The sequence below is a fragment of the Parambassis ranga genome, chromosome 5, assembly GCF_900634625.1.
Source record: "Parambassis ranga chromosome 5, fParRan2.1, whole genome shotgun sequence".
Classification (NCBI taxonomy): Eukaryota; Metazoa; Chordata; class Actinopteri; family Ambassidae; genus Parambassis; species Parambassis ranga.
Genome location: NC_041026.1, coordinates 32,142,159 through 32,160,939, shown reverse-complemented (window position 1 = coordinate 32,160,939; position 18,781 = coordinate 32,142,159). Strand labels below are relative to the sequence as shown.

At 39.0% G+C, this 18,781-nt stretch overlaps 1 protein-coding gene across 1 annotated transcript; it reads right to left on the bottom strand.

The window, feature by feature from the left end:
* Window positions 1-4,941: 4,941 nt before the first annotated feature.
* On the bottom strand, window positions 4,942-18,185 carry slc1a1 (solute carrier family 1 member 1). The gene is made up of 12 exons (XM_028405673.1): window positions 18,086-18,185; window positions 13,921-14,061; window positions 12,337-12,429; window positions 11,903-12,017; window positions 11,266-11,308; window positions 11,065-11,163; window positions 10,542-10,726; window positions 9,711-9,818; window positions 6,753-6,875; window positions 6,079-6,273; window positions 5,865-5,999; window positions 4,942-5,790 (listed from the first exon to the last, which is right to left on the bottom strand). The coding sequence occupies exons 1-12, from the start codon at window positions 18,183-18,185 to the stop codon at window positions 5,550-5,552; spliced, it is 1,578 nt and encodes a 525-aa protein (XP_028261474.1). The 3' UTR covers window positions 4,942-5,549.
* Between the last annotated feature and the right edge of the window lie 596 nt (window positions 18,186-18,781).

Here is an 18,781-nt window from a genome sequence, read left to right as displayed (position 1 = left end):
CACCTGAACACTCTGACTTTAATCATGGTCCTGACCCTTCTGCGCTATGGAGGTCTTACAGAGAGTATACCAGGTCCATGGTTGTCCCTCCCTCCCAAAATAAGTGCCAATAAAAACTTCACTTGTCTAACTGCTGGTTTGATTGTTCAGGAGTCTGTCCAACTCTCACAGAGAATGGAAACAGGTCCATGAACGTGTACGAGGACTACTTACAAGTAATACTTGCATGCCATGTTAGCATCGCTGCTTTGAATGTGGTTAGTGGCCTAGTTGCATACCAAACTATTCATCTATACATAATTGAAAAACTGTAATGCTGATATACATGTCACATAGTCGAGACCATCACCTCGCCAACAAAGTCTTCAGGCTGTGCAAAATTGATTTGTCCACACACACACACACTGGATTAACAACTGTTAAAATAATCTGCTTCATATTCAAATAAGTCTGTTAGAGTGTAAATGTTTGAACTCAGCGTGGAAGAAGGTTTGACGTCATAATATTCTATTTCCCATTAATCTATGAAGCTGACATTGTGGAGTCCTCAGGTAAATAATCCAAAGGCCATTAAAAGCAAATTGTGTCTGTGGCAATGCAGCTCTGTGTGAACTGCGGCAATATATCAAAGAAATAGCTGCTCACTTGGACTGTAAGGTATTAAACACCACCCTGTCAGGAACATTGTGATCTGTGGCAGAACAGAATTCTATTTTGGTACACCCTAGACAGCTTATAAAGCTGAAAGTCACTCCACTGCTTCCTCCCACAAAAGTCAAGCTAAACTAGTGTGGAGATGGGCACAATCATATCGGTTGTAGGGGAGGAGATATGTACATTAATATATTATAAATATTTAAATTGATAACTGTGGTTTTCCTCTGTTAAACTGTCTGGTGTACCCCAAGGCCCCCTTCCTTTCTTACTTTACATGCATGGATTCATAGCCTGTTTAATCATTGCATTCATTTTTCATTATTCTTTTACATTAAATGCTGGACATCTTTACATTGACAAGAAAAATATATAATATATTTATATTTATCTACAACCTGACTCTCAGGCAGTTAATCAGAAGTAGTTCTGTAGTTCAGATGTAAAATAATTAGCATATACAGTGCTCCTTGAAAGTTTGTGAACCCTTTAGAATTTTGTATTTCTGCGTAAATATGACCTAAAACATAAGCTGATTTCTCCTGACAGTTGGAAAAGAGAACCTAATCAAACAAATAAAACAAAAATATTTCACCTTGTCATGTATTGATCCGGAATATGATCCAATATTAGTATGTGAAAGACAGAAGTATCTGTTGTGAAGCAATAAAACAACCAAGTCGGTGTTAGCTGCTGATCAGTCATCCACAGCAGCTTGGAGGAATTTTAGCCCATTCTTCATACAGAACAGCTGCAATCTGAGATGTTGGAGGAGTTCCCTCATGTAATCTGCATGTTTCAGGTGCATTACAACATTTCAGCATTCATTTTAAGATTAAGATTAAGATTAAGAAAGACTAAGAAACCTTTATTAGTCCCACAATGGGGAAATTGCATTTTTGCAACAGCAGATACAGACAGCAAAGGATAAGTTAAGAAAAGATATATACATTATAAAATAGACTTTAACGAGTAGTACCATACAGTATTTCACATAGTCTGATATTTTAGAATCAGAATCAGAAATACTTTATTAATCCCAGGGGGAAATTGCTTACTTTCCAGGTGCTCCATGCATGATCAGAAACACACAGGTTAGACATATAAAACAAGGTGAGGTAAAAAAGCATTTAAATAAAATAAAATAATTCTAAACAGTAATAAAAAGCTCAAGTCGACAAAATGGTGGTCATATATAATATAACTAGAATACAGCAAGCAAGTAAAATATAACAAATATTCCCTTTATAATATTCCAATTTAATTAATAATAATAAAATTATATGTAATAATTGTGGAATCACACAAAAGATTTCAAATTGTAAGTTATCAAAATGACTTGTTGTGTTCCAGGCTGTAAACATGTTTATTTCTGCTGTAGTTGTCAGATAAGATAAGATAAGACTTTATTGCTCCCCGGAGGGAAATTAAGTCGTTATAGCAGCAGAACAAATAAGAAGAGTAGCATAAAATCTAGGCACAGAGTATCACATAAACTAGAATAAAATTTAAAAAAATTGAATTAAGAATAAGAAATAGAATAGAATTTTGCTTGGAGTAGTAGTAGAATTTAATATACAGGTGGCAGTCCTATGTGATACTGTTGTTATACAGTCTGACCACTGTGGGAAGACTAAGGGGATTAACTTGCTTTTGGAGCCAGCCCTTCCGGGCTTATCTGTGATTAAAAAATCCATCCAGAATATTCCAAAAATTCATCAGTTTAACTTAATTACACTTTTAATAAAGGCCACATAAAATAGGGATTCTGTATGAACTTCTTTGTCACTATTCTCAAATCAGAACATCAAGAAAAGACAGAGAATTAGCAACATTCTTTTATTTGCTTGCTTACACATAATGTAGCACATGTTAAATCACATACTGCAGGTACTCAAGTCTGTAAAGAGAGGTGTCAGTGGATGCCATCAAAGTGTGCTTTTGACATGTGGAATATATCCTGATTGGTGAGAGTACTATCTGCATTGTATCACTGATGTATATTGAAATACATCAATAAAAACAAACACCTTCATTCACCCATATTTTATTTGATATATGGCTGTTTTTGGCAGTGTATATATAGGTCATGATTAAGGGGAACAATAAGGATATTTTTGATGTTATGCTCATGCAAGAAACATAGGCAAGTGAAGTAAATTTACTCTAAAGGAGGAACTTTTTTTTAATTATTATTCTGAAAAAAGACACGGCATGACCATATATCTATCAAAATAATGCATGATACTTAGATAAAGATAAGCAAAAACATTTGTCACAAATCTAGCTGCACCGATCTAGCTTCTAAGAACATTGCGGCATTTGCTGGTAGTTTGTGAGCAGTACAGTACATAGACAGAGAAATGATGTGGCAACTGGCCATAGAGCAAGCAGGGGGTTGTACACATTGTACAGGATGATATTGTCTTACATTTTATTTTTATGCAAATAACAAATTCATGCCAAATTCAACCAATTCCTGTATATTGCCAGTATTGTTTGGGTGACCTGGTAGCTTAAAATATGACATGAAGGTTGGAAAGGTGTTTTGCTCTAAAAATAAAAAAAAAAACAAATCAGAAAAGGCATCCCACATTATCGTCTTCATAAGCTGCAAACCACACAAATACAAAATCTAAAGCTACGTACAGGATTCATAGTATGCAGCCACTGCATGGAGTACACAGTACATAGTGCTTGGTTACAGACATGGACGCATTTATACACATATATAAAACAGCGCATAACTTAAGTGAGGAGAAGAAAAATCAGGAATTTGCAGTTAAAGTCAGAATTCTGATCTTTATTATAAAAATGTTGAGAAGAAAAGGAGAAATCTAAAATCCACGTCCAAGTCAAATCTGATTTAATATACACTTACACTAAAAAAGGCAAATCCTCACATTTTGGAAGGGGTATTTCCCCCTTTCTGTATGATGTAATTTATTTTCAATATTGATTACATTGATTATTGGTTTTCAGATTGTTACGGCCCCATGGCATTTGAAGTTATTCCCATCTTTAGCACAATATAGTCATGGCACAGATAAAGCTGTTAACAGCCAAACCACACATATATGTGGCCAGTCCCAACTAACCTGATAAAGAATTGTCCAAGAAACATGGATGGTATTTTGACCTGTAGCCACAACTGCCTGCACAAACATTGGGCTAGTGAGAAGCTAGCTAGGCATCTAGGCTTGAAGTGTAGGACGACAAAACAGATGAAGAAAGAACTACAGAAGAAATAGAAAAAGAAAAAAGCTTTGGCATCTCGCAGGTTAGCTTTTACAACAGTTTGATAGCAGGAGTCCTCCGGCTTTGATGGATGTTTAACTGATTACCATAAGTGTTCATTAAATAATGTATAATATTATTGTGGCTTTTAAAGGAAGTAACATTAAAAAAGGTTGTTGAAACAGATCACTACTGCACTTTTGATGAATGTTGTGTTTTTACACAGGGTCCAAAGTGCAGTGGAAGTCAAATGGCTACAAACCAAATTTGAAGGTTTTAGCTTCTATATATTCCAACATTTGATTAACTATCACAGAAAAACATGCTTTAAAAGAAAAAGCCGTTGTAGCTAAATGTTTTTCACTGCAAGCTAGGTGAAAAATGCAATATATGGCAGAGCTAGTCAGGAAGCTATTAGCTAGTTTAGCCAAAGACCCAAGACTGTATTCAACTGTAAAACTAAAGTGGTGAAGCACTTTTATGGCCATAGCCTACATGTTCCCTGCTTTCCCCAGGCTTCATGCTAACTTAATCTAGGAGCTGCTTGGTTTTAAATCTGAACATAACACATAACATAACTGCTCTTTTTTTACTGAAAGTAAGTAGGGCTGTAGGCAGGAAGACATTAGCTAGGTTAACTTCCAAGTTATGGCCACCAGTCAACTTAAAGTGCTCTGAAGTTAATTTTTTCATCTTATGTCTTCTTTACAACAAAAATGCTAAATTTAAAAGATTTTTGATCTTAGACCACAGTGAAAATATGGTGGTAAAGCACTTTAAAAAGACACTATTAGCACATAAACTCATTAGCTGACAGTTAAAATGGCCTTGGCTGAGTAGGTATATTTGGAAGTGTATAATATTCTGTAACTTTACTATACAATGACAAGTGCGATTTTGCAATTTGCAATTTTGCAATCAAATAACATCATTCAATCAATTACATCAATAAATGCTAGTGATTTGGTTCTGAAAAACATGTTATTTTTTTCAAATTTCACAGTGTTCATTGACTTCAATAAGCCAGCATTGACTATTTCCAGTCTCTGTGTAGTCCCCGTAGAAAATGAGTCTGCAGCCAGCGGTCAGCCTTTCTTTAACATATTGCTTCATGCAGCTTGGTGAAAAACTCTTTTTATGTTTGGCACAGTTTGAATATATAGATAGATATATAAGCAGTGCATTATGGAACATAGATATTCAAGAACAGCCACCCTAAAGGATCATTCAGATGATATTAAGCATTATTATCTAATCAAGGAGCAGTTTATTGTTTATCTGTTCAATTGTACTTTTTTTTTAGCAAAATACAAACTCTCATCAATACATTCATGCAAACACACACACACACACACACACACATAGAGCTCTTAATTTAAGTACATTAAAAAAACACACTTTCAGAGAAAAGAAAATTGACTTTTCTTAATCTTGGCACAATTTGAGTGTAAGAAGGAAGCACTTTAATCGAGTGGTAAATGTCCAACATGAAGGCTGATCATGTTGGATAAGCTTTATGGATGCTGCTATTGCTAATGTTCGAGCTTGGATGGGCCTGGTTGGATAGTTTTTCCTTCATCATGGTGCTGATACACATGGAAGCTTTACATCCATAGCAGCGTGGCACTTTCTCTCTGCTCCTGTGAACCAGCTCAAGGCTAAAACTGGGAGGTTTCCGTGAAGGAGATTGCATCTGTCTTGTCGACAGTGAATCCTCCGTTGACGTAGGATTTCTTCTCACATTCTTCGTCATCCATGGTGGCCTCCAGAGCGAATGGGTTGGCGACGTCTACGTCTGACATCAGATCCATCCTCTCCAGTTCCCTTTTGGACAGTTTCTGAACGATACCCGCTCCGTAAGCATCGCCCAGAACATTGATCATTGTACGAAAGCGATCACTGAAATATATGTACAGTCAATTTATAAGACAATATCTATAAGACCATCTAGAAGACAATAATTAAAAACTCACAGCAGCCAATCCACAGCGACTATCAGAGTGACATCACTAGCAGGTAATCCCACAGCTGTTAAGACTATCACCATGGTGACAAGCCCAGCGTTGGGGACTCCAGCTGCTCCGATACTAGCAACAGTTGCTGTTATACTGATACAAAAAGACACAATGTTAGAATACTAACCATTCCAGCTGCCTCTAGTAATATGGCTTTGCATATATGATGTACCTGATGGTAACAATCTGGCCCACATCCAGAGCGTAGTCATTCAGCTGAGCAATGAAAATGGCAGCCACCGCCTCGTACAATGCTGTGCCGTCCATGTTGATGGTGGCACCAACTGGAAGGACAAAGCGTGTGATCCTCTTATCAATGCGATTGTTCTCCTCAGCACATCGGAAGGTGACAGGTAGGGTAGCCGAGCTAGAAGACATAATAGGATAGGAGGTCATGATCTCTTTTGTTACTTTGAGTTATCGCCTAATCATCAATGGTTTTAAACTTACTGTCATGTATAAATAGTGTAGGAATTTTCTCATAGCATTAGCATAAAGCTCATCTAAATCCATGTACTGATCTGATAGGCTGCGTTTGGAAAGAAACATGGTTTCCAAACAGAGGAAATGGCAACCATCCACTAATGCAGAATGCAGAATATCTGAGGTTAAGAACACATAGTATGTCCAAAGTATGTCCTGATGATGATGTTTTTGTATTCTGATTACACCGAATGATACAGGCACAGCACGGGTTTGTCTAATGCTGACGCCACATATCACACTGGTGGCAGTAAAGTACATAAACTCAAATAAACTCCTCTGACCTCTGGTATGAACAGAAAACTGCTGCTGTGTAAATAAATATAAATAAATATAAATGTGTGGCACGGTGCAGTTTCTGACCTGGAGGAGATCATGAGTGCTGTTACCAGGGCCTGAGCCATCCCAAGAGTAAATGTATAGGGGTTCTTCCTCACGATGATGAAGAAGATCAGTGGCAAACAGATGCCTGCATGGATAGCTAGGCTGAGGAACAAAACAGACATGTTATTATGGCAAATGTATAACCACAGGTCCATTTTACTGTACTACATAGGGCTGTGCAGGATGCTCAAATGTCTGCTTGGTCAATTTTGGCAATCTGCAGAAGAAGCGACTCCATTTTACTGGGGAAGGCCTCATCGAACTTGTATAGGAAGTCTGGTAAAGTAAATGTAGCTCAACATTTTGCCAAAATATGGTGATTTCTTTAAATGAATTTGTGAGCCAGTTCCATCCATCCATTTCTGTTACTCACTTACAGGGTCACATCTATTGTGTAAAGTTGCTATGAATGTCTGGTAAACTTCATTGTAGATCAATATGTTGTGTAAAATTATTGATTTATTTAGTGAGTAGTGGTGTATTAAGCAAAATAATGCACAGCAATCCCGTATAGCATAATCCTTACATATTCATGTGACTCTGGGTGGCAATTTTGTCTGTCACTACTATAAATATTTATTGGCTCAGTCATGGTCTGACACTTATTAGTATCACTCATGGGCCATTTGCAAAAGGGATGTGAATCAAAGAGTAAAGTTTCAAATTGTCAACCTTTCACTTCAAACATTTTTTTCAATTCATGCAAGACAAACACGTAATACAAGAACAGAGCAAGACATACAACAAATATGATGACTAATAAAACATGATAAACAAGAATGAGACAGAACAAAACAAAACAGACAGAACAAAAGATAATGATTGTTAATATATATGACAAGGCTAAATCATGTGTGTTTTGGGTTTTTAGTTTGATCTGTGTTTAGTTATTGTTATTTTCCTGTAGTCCTGGTGTTTTGTTTGTGTGTTTAGTTGTCTAGTCTTGTCTTGTGTTTCCTGTTTTACCTTGGTAGTCCTGTCCTCCCTGTGTATTGTCTTGTGTTTTACTTCCTGTGTTTTCCCTCCTTGTTGATTACCTGCCCTGCCCTCATGTGTATCACCTGTGCCTCGTTGTCTTCCCTGGTCCCTTTGTATATAGTCTGTGTCCCCTCTGTCTTTGCTTGTTCGTCTTGTCTGGTGTAGGGTTGTTTCTGTCCATGCCATGCCATGCCATGCCATGCCATGCTATGCTATGCTATGCTATGCTATGCTATGCTTTGCTTTGCTTTGATCCTCGCCTTCGATGTCATGTACTTCTGCCTGACCTCACCGTGCTCCAGGTAGAAGCCTTGTTGATGCTTTGTTTTTTGTTCTTGCCTTTTTTCGCCATGTGCCTGTTTTTTCTTAATCTAGTTTTGCCACGCAGTGTGATTTTTAGTTAGTTATTTTGGACTCTTCTTTTGACCACGTGTGATTTTTGGTTTTTGGTTTTTGTATTGTTTTGCCCCCCTGGCTTTAAATAAAAGACTCTTGGACTTTAAACCACTCTGCGTTCTGCAACTGTGTCCTCCCACACCACAAACCCTGACAGCATGTCTGTGTATGCGTGCTGATCACTGAGAAATTCTTCTAGACCCAAATAGAGAAATAGTAAATAATTATAGAATAATAGAAAAAAACAATAATAATAAATATAATATAGATACGACATAAATAAGTATGTAATCAAATTAAATGAATTAACAAGATGGTAGTCAGAGTAATAATAACAATACTACTACTACTACTTAGCAACAATAATGGTACTGACCCTACTGATCACGATTCTAGAAATAATAATGATAACCATATTCATTAGCATTTATTGTCATGAAGTTAATGTTTTGCCAGATTTGGTCGGCGTTGGGTGCAATGGGGAGATCAGATTCCCATTTTCCTGAGGGTAAGGACAGTGTTGCGTTAGCCTGTAATATGAATTTATAGATTTTAGAAAGAAGTTTATTTGAAGAAGAAATGTTAATGAGTGCAGAGGCTGAAGATCTTGGGCATGTTCTTGTTTTTAAATGGATAGACTTTAACACTTGTAAATACTGTAAAAATTGATGGCTCCCAATGCTGAAATTCTGGACCAGGACAGACAGTGGAACCAGCATTGTTTTGAATGATGTGTTTAAGATGGGTGATCCCTTTCTCTATCCATGTGTTTATGTTTATGGGTTGTTTATTTATTTTTATTTTTTAATTTTTATTTTTTTATTTTTTATTTTAGATACTGTATTAATCCCAGAGGGAAATTCTTTACGGCTGCTGCCAAGCAGTGTCATACAATGACTAGCAAGGCGCGCCACAGGCTAGGGTGAAGTGTCTTGCCCAAGAACACACAACAGTGACTAGGGAGGAGTTGGGATCGTACCACCAACCTTCCAGTTACTAGACAACCCTAACACAGGAAATCCAGGTTTTGCCAAATCAGGTTGAAGAAAGAAGGCACCAAAGTGGAGTTGGTGATTTTGTAGAATTTCCATCAGGCTGTCAGAGTGGATGATATTGTAGGTAGGGCTTTGGAAACGGCTGTTTTTTTACTGTCTGACTAAGAAATGGCAAATCTCAGACATGGAAGTCTTTACTAATTAGTTTGTTCTATGTCTAACCATGTGCTATCTGACTGAGTAGGATGTGTCCATTTATAGGTATATCGAAGTTGACTTGCCAGTAGAATTGTAAGTAGAATGATGAACCTTGGACTCATTCTCCGACCTAACTGGAGGGGATTTACAGTACACTCTCTAACGGTGTCACTTAGATTTAGAGGAATGAACGCTGCTTTCATTACTGCATCTGCAGGTTGAGCAGTTTTAAATGTCCTTGGCCCTTATCAGTGCCCACACAGAGCTCGGCTATTACTGTATCACTGGAGGGAGAATTGGCCTAAATGTCACCCATAAATCCTCCGCCTGTGTCTGGAACAGGCGGATACAGAATGATGATACAACTTACCCACTCAGCACCGTCACCATATAAAGACCCATCTTCCTGAAGATCTCCCAGTCTTCCACCTCAATTATCTTGGCAGCGATGAGGAACAGGATCCCTACTGGCATGTAGCTGGAAAACAACTTACGTTTGAGCATTGTTTGAGTTGAAATACAGTAGCTGATAAATAGTTCAACCACTTTAATATTCTGAAATCCAAAGAGTTCTTTCTCATACTATAGAAATGCCCAATGACAAAATAATGGCAAATTTTACTAATTTGTCTTACATTGCAAGCTAGCACAAGCTTTAGCCTAGATTGCTAATACTGATAGCTTCTTTCTGACAACAACATAGTGAAAAATACACACAGCTTTACCATCATTAACATGTAGCCAAGAAGGTGACAACTGAGTGTCCATTGTTTCACACTTTTGTACCTTTACATACCTGTACATAATTTAGCTTAGACAGTAAAGGAAGGAAGAGAACAAGTCAAACTAGCCTTCCATTTTCAGAATTTCATGGCAAAAAGCAAAAGTTCTTAGTATAAATAGGTGCATTTTATCACAAATAAGATTATTATAGATTTTATCATAGTTGTTGGAACTACAGACATGTTCAGGATTAGGTAGGCTATGCAATAGGAGATCAGGGACGGATCTTTCTTTGTTTTCATAGATACATAGTTCCAGATGTCTACATGGCTTGCCTCATTTAATAGCAAAAGAGACTTACAGTGGTGGCTAGTGTTACATCAACTCACTGCTACATTGTTACTTCTCTCACTGGTGCAGTACTGGATTGACTCGTGTGTCTGCTTTTTTTGAACATACAAAATATTCTTGTACATACCACATTATTATCTGGACTAGCTTCATAGTTGCTTCATTCAGAGCATCAAAAAATTCCAGGAGGATGCAACCCTTTTCTCCCATCTTCCCAATGACAAGGCCAAAAGCAACGCAGAACACGATAAGCCCCAATACGTTGATTCCATCTGAATATGTCCCGACAATTTTGTACTCCTTAGTGATGTTCTGCCAACACAAGAAACAAAGTGGCCATTCATTCAGTTAATCAAGACCAGGCCAGGACACTGCTTTCAGAACCACATTAGCCGACTCTTAGGAGCCATTGATGAGCTGTGCAAATGTTGTCTGTGGGGTTACAGCCCACTGACCCGTGGCTACTTATGACTCATTATTGGTTCTGCTGTTCCATTTAGATCAGATGCTGGTTGCCAGGTGCGGAAACATGAAAGTGGATTTACAAGGACATACTGTTGTCCCCACCTGGATGTCTACAGAAGACACCGGTGCAAGTCCAGTGTAAATTTACATATTTGACTACGAAGTACTTTATAGTGCACGATTACCTCCACTACTGCTGAGAGTGTAGTTGTAAGAGGTGGTGGAACTGTAGAGGTGTTGCCTGCAGGTCTGGGAGACTCCAGCTCTTTACGCTTGGTTTTGTACTGGAGTAAAGTTGGAAGCATTTTACAGTGTCATTCTTATGGTAACATACTGACAAGTTAGCATACCTAAAATGTGTAAAAATGGAACACATGGGCGCTTACCTGCTGAAAACAAGCCTGCACCAGATTTTCTGGAAACATGTTTCTATAGATAGGACAAGACAAGACAAGGAAATGAGTGGAAGATAACAGACTAAACCCTTTGCCTGACACCACAAAAAACTTTTTTTAAGTTGACATGACTTCTAGGTTTGAACTTTTAGTAGCTTTCAAAGGTATGACATAATGTCCTGACCTCGTGATGAGGTTAGGACCTACAGGTTTTTGTACACCAAACTGGGAGGATCATTTCTTGGAGCTTTTTTGAGCCTTGTTGAAACTGAACTGAAGGTCAACAAACACAAAAAGCATCATCTAAATCCTCATTACATGCTCTAAAGCTGCCACAGTTAGTGGAAATTTAAAACAATTTCAGGACTTTTTTTTACTGGTTTGTCCATAAAATGTAAAATACACTGATTGATTAATTTCTACAATTGACTGAAGATTAAACTGCCATGTAGAAGCTGTAAGTACCTATCAAATAGGAAAATAGCTATAGCAAATGGAGTTCACATTGGTAACACCCATGGGGATGTGATAAAATGCTCATAGTGGATCACACTGAGAAGCAGCCAGAAGTATGACACTTTTGCCAGCTATTTTGAACATTTGCAGCTTCATTTGGTGAGAGGTTCACCTGATGAGGTCCAAGAGAGTGTCGACTGTAGTAACGTTGGGTGTGGTGCCGGCTCTGTCGATGTGCTCAGCTGTCTGAGAGACCCCCGGTTTTATAGTCATCACTAAAATTATTCCTGATGATGAAAAAAAAAGATATGTTACTTTTGTATAGATACTTTAATAATCCCAGAGGGAAATTGTTTAAGGCTGCTGCCAAGCAGTGTCATACAATGACCAGCAAGGCACACCACACCAGTGAGTACACTGGAGGCAGTGCGGGTAAAGTGCCTTGCCCAAGGACACACAACAATGACTTAGGGAGGAGTTGGGATCAAACCACCAACCTTCCAGTTACTGGACAACCCTGCTATACCACTGAGCCCTTGCTGCCCTTGTTACATGATATGTAATTGAGATAGAGATACACCAGTGGTTTTCGGAGCAGGAACTCACCAAGAATAACAGCAATAATGGTTGTGGAGAAGTAGTAAATAACAGCTCGCAGACCGATCTTTCCTGACACCTCGGAGTCCAGGGCTGCAACTCCTGTTGACAACAAGCATTGTTACTGTGCATGCATGAAACCGTATATGTTTATTGTAAGCATCATAAGTCATGTACAATATAACTTTTTTTGGCACGTGATGAGAACAATACAATTGCTTGTGTGTACAGGTGGATTATGTGGAACCCTTAGCAGAGTCTCTGATCTGATTGGTCTAGGTGCACAATGTGGGGTTCAGATCACTGCACTTCAGTACTACTCTTTGGAAACCTATGAGTGACACCACGGAAGTCTTAGCCATAAAAAGGGTGAACAGGCTTCTTGCAGATGGGAGATTTTTTGCCTCGTTTTTTGGCTAAACAAGTTGTTTTGTGTCCGAACCAAAATGTCTTCATGTGTGACCACGTCCTCATGTGTGAGAATCGGCAGACTGCTCAAAAGTCCAACATTCAAGAAGTGTCAAAAAACTGCAGTTCCTTGATTGACCACTTGAAGCTGACCCCCCAATGTGAGTCAGTCCACCTGTATGGCCCCATTTCGGGATTCGGGCCATATCTGGATATATCCTGATAGTTGTGAACACTGCGAATCCGGCTATATCCAGCTTGACTTCAATCCACCTCTCGGAGGTGGATCTAGCCGGATTGGCTCAAATGTGGCTCAGGTCTGAATGCAAATGCAGCTAGCGAATCCGGCTAGCGACGTGATACTTCCAGTTCACAGGGACAGTGTCCGGGTCGTGTACAAAAGCTGTATGTAAACAGCCGTCGAACTATGACAGCATTGCCCTGAGTTTTTTTTTCAATAAGGCTACAAAGGAATAAACTGCTTTTTAAATGCACACGCTGTCCTACCGCCGCCTAAACAGACTCTGTATATTATGAGTCGCCACCTAGCAGTTTGGAGGACAGCAAACAAGTCGGGTTAAGCCGGATTGAGCACAGACACGCATGTGTCAGGTTTGAAAATAGGTCTGAACGTATCCAGCTTAAAGGCTATCCAGATACAATCCTACTCTAGCTGGATTGATTTTCTCCAGTGTGAACGGGGCCTATGTCTTACCTTAGAGTGGGCTGACACATTTTATATAATATTAAGATTGTTTTATAAGGGAGACACTGCAGTTTTCTTGTGTCTGCCCACCTTTTTGTGCATTTTAAGAGGGTTCAGCAGCCACCAAGATGGATTTAAAACTAGTTCTGATCACAATCCCCAGCACTGAGTGTGACTGAGGATTATGGTATAACATTCAAATAAGCTTGAATAGGTTCAAACTTAAGAGAGAATTCCCAATGACACATAGCCTTAAGCAAAGGTACACAGCTGGTAAAGCTCCAGGGAAATGTTGCTTTATCAGCTCCATGCCTATAGCTGTAGGTATATCACTGTAATGTTAAGAGACAGATTCCATGTTGCATTTATGCAAAGAGCTGCTGCTGTGGAGCAGGTGATGGGAGTTGGAGTTATCTGTTATCTGAATGTGGGTGTAAATTCCATCCTAGTAGACAGGAATACTTCGTGTGTGACATTACCTGTTATCATGCTGGAAATTATGAGTGGCAGGATGACCAGCTTCAGCATCCGCATCAGGATCTCTCCGAGGAAGCCAAAATACTGCTTCTGGAGATGGGTGAGGTAGGCATACTCTCTGACCACGACACCCAGAGCGATCCCTGGAAGACCAAAACACAGACACATGTAGATCTAGAAGTGTATTAGGTATTTTTTTACCTAGGGCAGGATTGTAAGTGTAAGTGCAGCTCCCACCATCCCATTAATTCATAGGTCAGTGTTGTTTATCATATGGACTTCATGAGGCACAGCTCATATGCTCCAGTTGTAAATGCCACATATCCACTCAGTGATTTCTGTGATGTGTTATTGTATACACCAGACCACCATTAAAAATGCTTATAAATTGTAGCAGGACATCAAACCAGGATTTATATACTGTGTAATCATTCAGATTAGGGGGATTGTCCACAAGGTGGAGCTGTTTGGTTCATGCTAACCAGGACCATTGCATTAAATGTTAATAGGCACCTAGGACACAGGAGCAATTGAAGTTGTAGCTTAGCTATTTTAATGTGTACATATACAGTATGACTGAGCCAGACTTCACTTGGTTGTGTGTTGATTGCGACACAAACATTGTCAAAGTTGTGGTTAGTTGGCCACATCTCAAGCCACTAACCTGCTTAGAATAGTTTGAACTCCATGTTTACGGCATCTTGATGTATATTGCTGTCTATGGCCGGAATGGACAACCCAAGGCTCATGTGCCACTTGTAGCTTTTATTTCCTCCTTTTTTCAACATGAAAAATACATATTTTATATCTATATATATATAGATATAAAATCTTCAGCACCATTTGTTATGTTAGGCCATGGTGCTAAGATCAACAAGGAATTACCCAAAAGTGCTGACCCCTGGACCATGGAATTGTAAACCTTCCTGTATATTGTGGTTTACTGTTTGTCAGTTTATGCACATCAAGCATCAGACTTACTGTATAATATTCGGGGGTGGAATGTAACTAAGTATTTTTACTCCGTTACTGTACTTAAGTACATTCTTATGTATTTATACTTTACTTAAGTAAAAATAATAGTGCATACTCTATATTTTTACTCCATTACTTTTTCCAGCTATTATCTGTACTTTCTACTCCACTACATTTTTACAGTGTCTGTAGTTACAAGTACATTTATGAATACAGTTGTGTTCATACAACTGTACTGGACTGTACTGCTGGACTGATGTGAGGTCAGACATGAAGGTGGTGTCACGCTGCCAGCTGTGTTTTTATAATGAGCCTCAATCATGATGCCGGTGCTCTGGCTCAGTTAGCTAACTAGTTAGCTACTGTCTGCTAACACAAGTCCATCTATTAATGTCTGATTAACATTAATCATAACATTTAACTAAAGCAGGAATACTTACACAGTAAAAATGGTGAATTTCTATTTTTTATTGGCAGCCTCTCTCCGTTCACTTGATGCCCACAACCTGCCTCATGACACACAGACCTGTCCAAAGCTGCTTCTGTACTGAAAATGTAAATTAACTACACATTTTGATTTTTAATTTTAAGATGATTTCTTTGATTATTTTAACCTCTTCATATATCCTTTGCAATGGAAATCCAATATCACCATCAAATATGTATTCAGTGCATGAGTACTTTTATTTCTAATACTTAAAGTACATTTAAAAGTAAGTACCGGTACTTAAGACTTTTACTTAAGTAGGATTGTTGATGTAGCACTTCTACTTTTACTTAAGTATATATTTTGCTGGTTATTTGTACTTCTATTTAAGTACCAAGTTTCAGTTCTTCCTACACCACTGATAATATTTCATTGTTAGTTCCACTGCCAACTTATCAATCTTTTCTGTGTGGTTCTCTCTCCAAGAAAGTAGGAGGAAGACTCCTCCAAAATCAAATATATGACACATGATTGTTTAGCAGCACTAAAATCCACAAATGACCAAGTCCAGACTCCACACCTACAGGTCTGACTATTGTCAGACCTGTAGGTGTGGAGTGTGGATCTTGGGTGCTTTGCGTCAGTCACACAGTGTTAATTGGCCTTGATTGCTGTGTGATTACAGAGGCTGTAAAGAACTTTACAATGTAACAGCACCAGGGAGTTTCCTCCAGTTATGGTGTTGTGATCTTTTTGAGAAGTGACCTCAAGTGGAGTACAAAACAACAACAGAGACCTTAAAAGACTATTAGAAGGTTAGGGAGGGAGAGTCAATTGCTGTAGTTTGGTCCTGTTATTTGACACATCAGTAGTTATAATAGGAGCAACACCAGTGGCTTTGGCACAGTTATGCTCATATAGGAGCTCCTCTCTGACCTTTCATTAAGGCCCCGTTCACACTGGGGAAAAAATGTGGCTTAAGCAGGATTTGGCCGCATCCAGATCAATCCAGATGTGTTTTTTTCCGAGTGTGAACACCTCCAATCCAGCTGAATCCAGTTTGATTTCAAGCCGGCTAGATCCACCCTCGAGAGGTGGATCTAGCAGGATTGGCTCAAATGTGGCTCAGGTGTGAACGCAAATGTGGCTAGCGAATCCGGCTTGCCACATTATTAGCCATATTACGAGGCGCCACCTAGTGGTTTGGAGAACAGCAAACACGCTGGATGAAGCCGGATTGAGTGCAGACACAACTGTGTGCTAGCCAGATTTGAAAATAGGTCTGAACGCATCCAGCTTAAAGGCTGTCTGGGCTCAATTCTACTCTAGCTGGAATGACTTTCTCCAGTGTGAACGGGGCCTTTGTCACATTTGTGGTTACTTGGTTAGGTTTAGACAGGTTTAGACAGTAAAGCCAGGGTAGGTCATTCTGAAAAGCTAGCAAAATTTAAAAAATGGCTCTCTAATCTCTAATCCCCTAAAGTTTCCAATTTTACAGCAGAAATAAACATGTTTGCAGCCTGCACTCTCTCTCTGTATTTGGAGTTAAGGTTGATTGAGATGCTGCCAACATTGCGACAGTTGGACCCTCCCACAGAGACTAAAACAGCTCTTTAATAACCTATGGGTGATGTCTGGGACACTCCACACATAGTCATATACTGTCTAGTTTCATAGATTCAGATAATATTAGTTATTGTCATAATAATTCTGTAAAAACAACCAAATGTGACTACAGTTAGCATTATCTAGATGTACTAGTAACAATTAGCTAAGAAAAAGCAAAACATATCAATAAGGTTTAGCATTAGCAATACATTGTGTTCAGGCCAGGTTTGTGCATGACTAGAGCACACACAGGAAGGAAGGGAGGCATGTTGTGGGGTCAATATTGGTTGCTGATGCTGACCAATCACTGGGCTCGTCCCAGGATTACAGTGGCTACAGATAACACATCCATTCAGTTGTTCCTTGGGGTATACAGACCATTTCAGGTAATATAACAAATGATGAAGTTCAGAAAAAGAGCACAATTTGGGTTGCCATGGTAACAAGTCCTGACCCATGTAATATATGATTCACTGCAGTCAAGTAGCGACAGTGAAGTTACAACCATAGAGGTCTATAACAATGCTTAAAGGGTACCTGTTATGTTACAGTGTGACACTCAGGAAAGTTGATCAAGCATCTGTGACAAAGTAGTGTAGGTGGGCTGTATGACATGTGTGTGATGCTGCACTCTTAGTGAGTTTGTGTAGCATTGTGACTTTTGAAAATCTGATAACCAGAAGGCACAATTTAAAAGTAGTAATTAAGGTTCTTTAACAAACAGCTGTATTTGCTGTAGACCTAGCTTGAGATGCATTTACAGCCCACAGCACTGACAGAGCTGCTTTACACTCACACATGAACTAAGTAAACGCACCAGCACTGTGCTGTGCTCTTAACACAGTTCACCATCAGCTGTCACTTCAGTCTGGTCACGTTTGACTGAGACACCTTTCCAGACACAAGAGACTATGTCTTCAACAACACCACACTGTGAGCTGTCCTCCATTCTGTATCATGACATAAAATTATAAAATGTGCTCCTCAGCACACATCTAACATGTTTTGTTGCTACTGCTGTAAGCCAGCTGATGCAAAAGGGGTTAATTTATTTCAACACCGACAGCAGCAGAAAGCAGGATGAGTTAAATGAATGGATGTGAAAATGCCTTATTCCCTCAGCACAGATGAGAAGACATTAAGGAGCTTTCACATACCGAGCAGCACTGATAAAACTGTGGCAATCAGAAGCCAATTCCTCTTCAGCAAGCCTTTGAAATTCACGCCTCGTCGCTCTTTGTTGCCCATCATGTCCATGGTTGTTGCTTTTTTTCCCCCTTAAGAAAAGGGTGGAAGAAACAACAATGGCCCCTGTGGAGACACAAAAGACTTCTGCGGTCTGGATGTCAGATGCAGATGAGCCAGAGGAGGAGTACGGAGGAGCAGCCGCCGCGTTGCAACAGCAAAAAGATGCAGCCGTCAGATGCTGCTGATGGCAAACGGTGGTGTGTGAGAGAGTCTGTGTGTGTGTGGGTGTACTGGAGCTACTGAAGAAGAAAGGAGGGAGAGCGGGAGAGTCTTTGCCTTCGCCTTCCCCCTCCCTTCCCCCATACAAGGTGGCTCTGACATTTTCACCTATATGTCCCTAGGTGGTGGGCTTATTTTCCAGATAGATAGATACAATAAAAGAAAAAAAATTAAGATTGAGATAAATGCTGATCCTAACCTAAAAAAAAGTCACATTTACATGTAGTTCAGACTCAATATTAGACTAGAAATACATTTATAAATGTGTTTAATTTCTGTTTTCTTTTTATGTAATAAACATTATAAATAAATAGAGGTGCTACTGTTCATCAAACAGAGAATAATATATATAACAGTTCAGCATATATTTGCTGTCTATTTGAGAA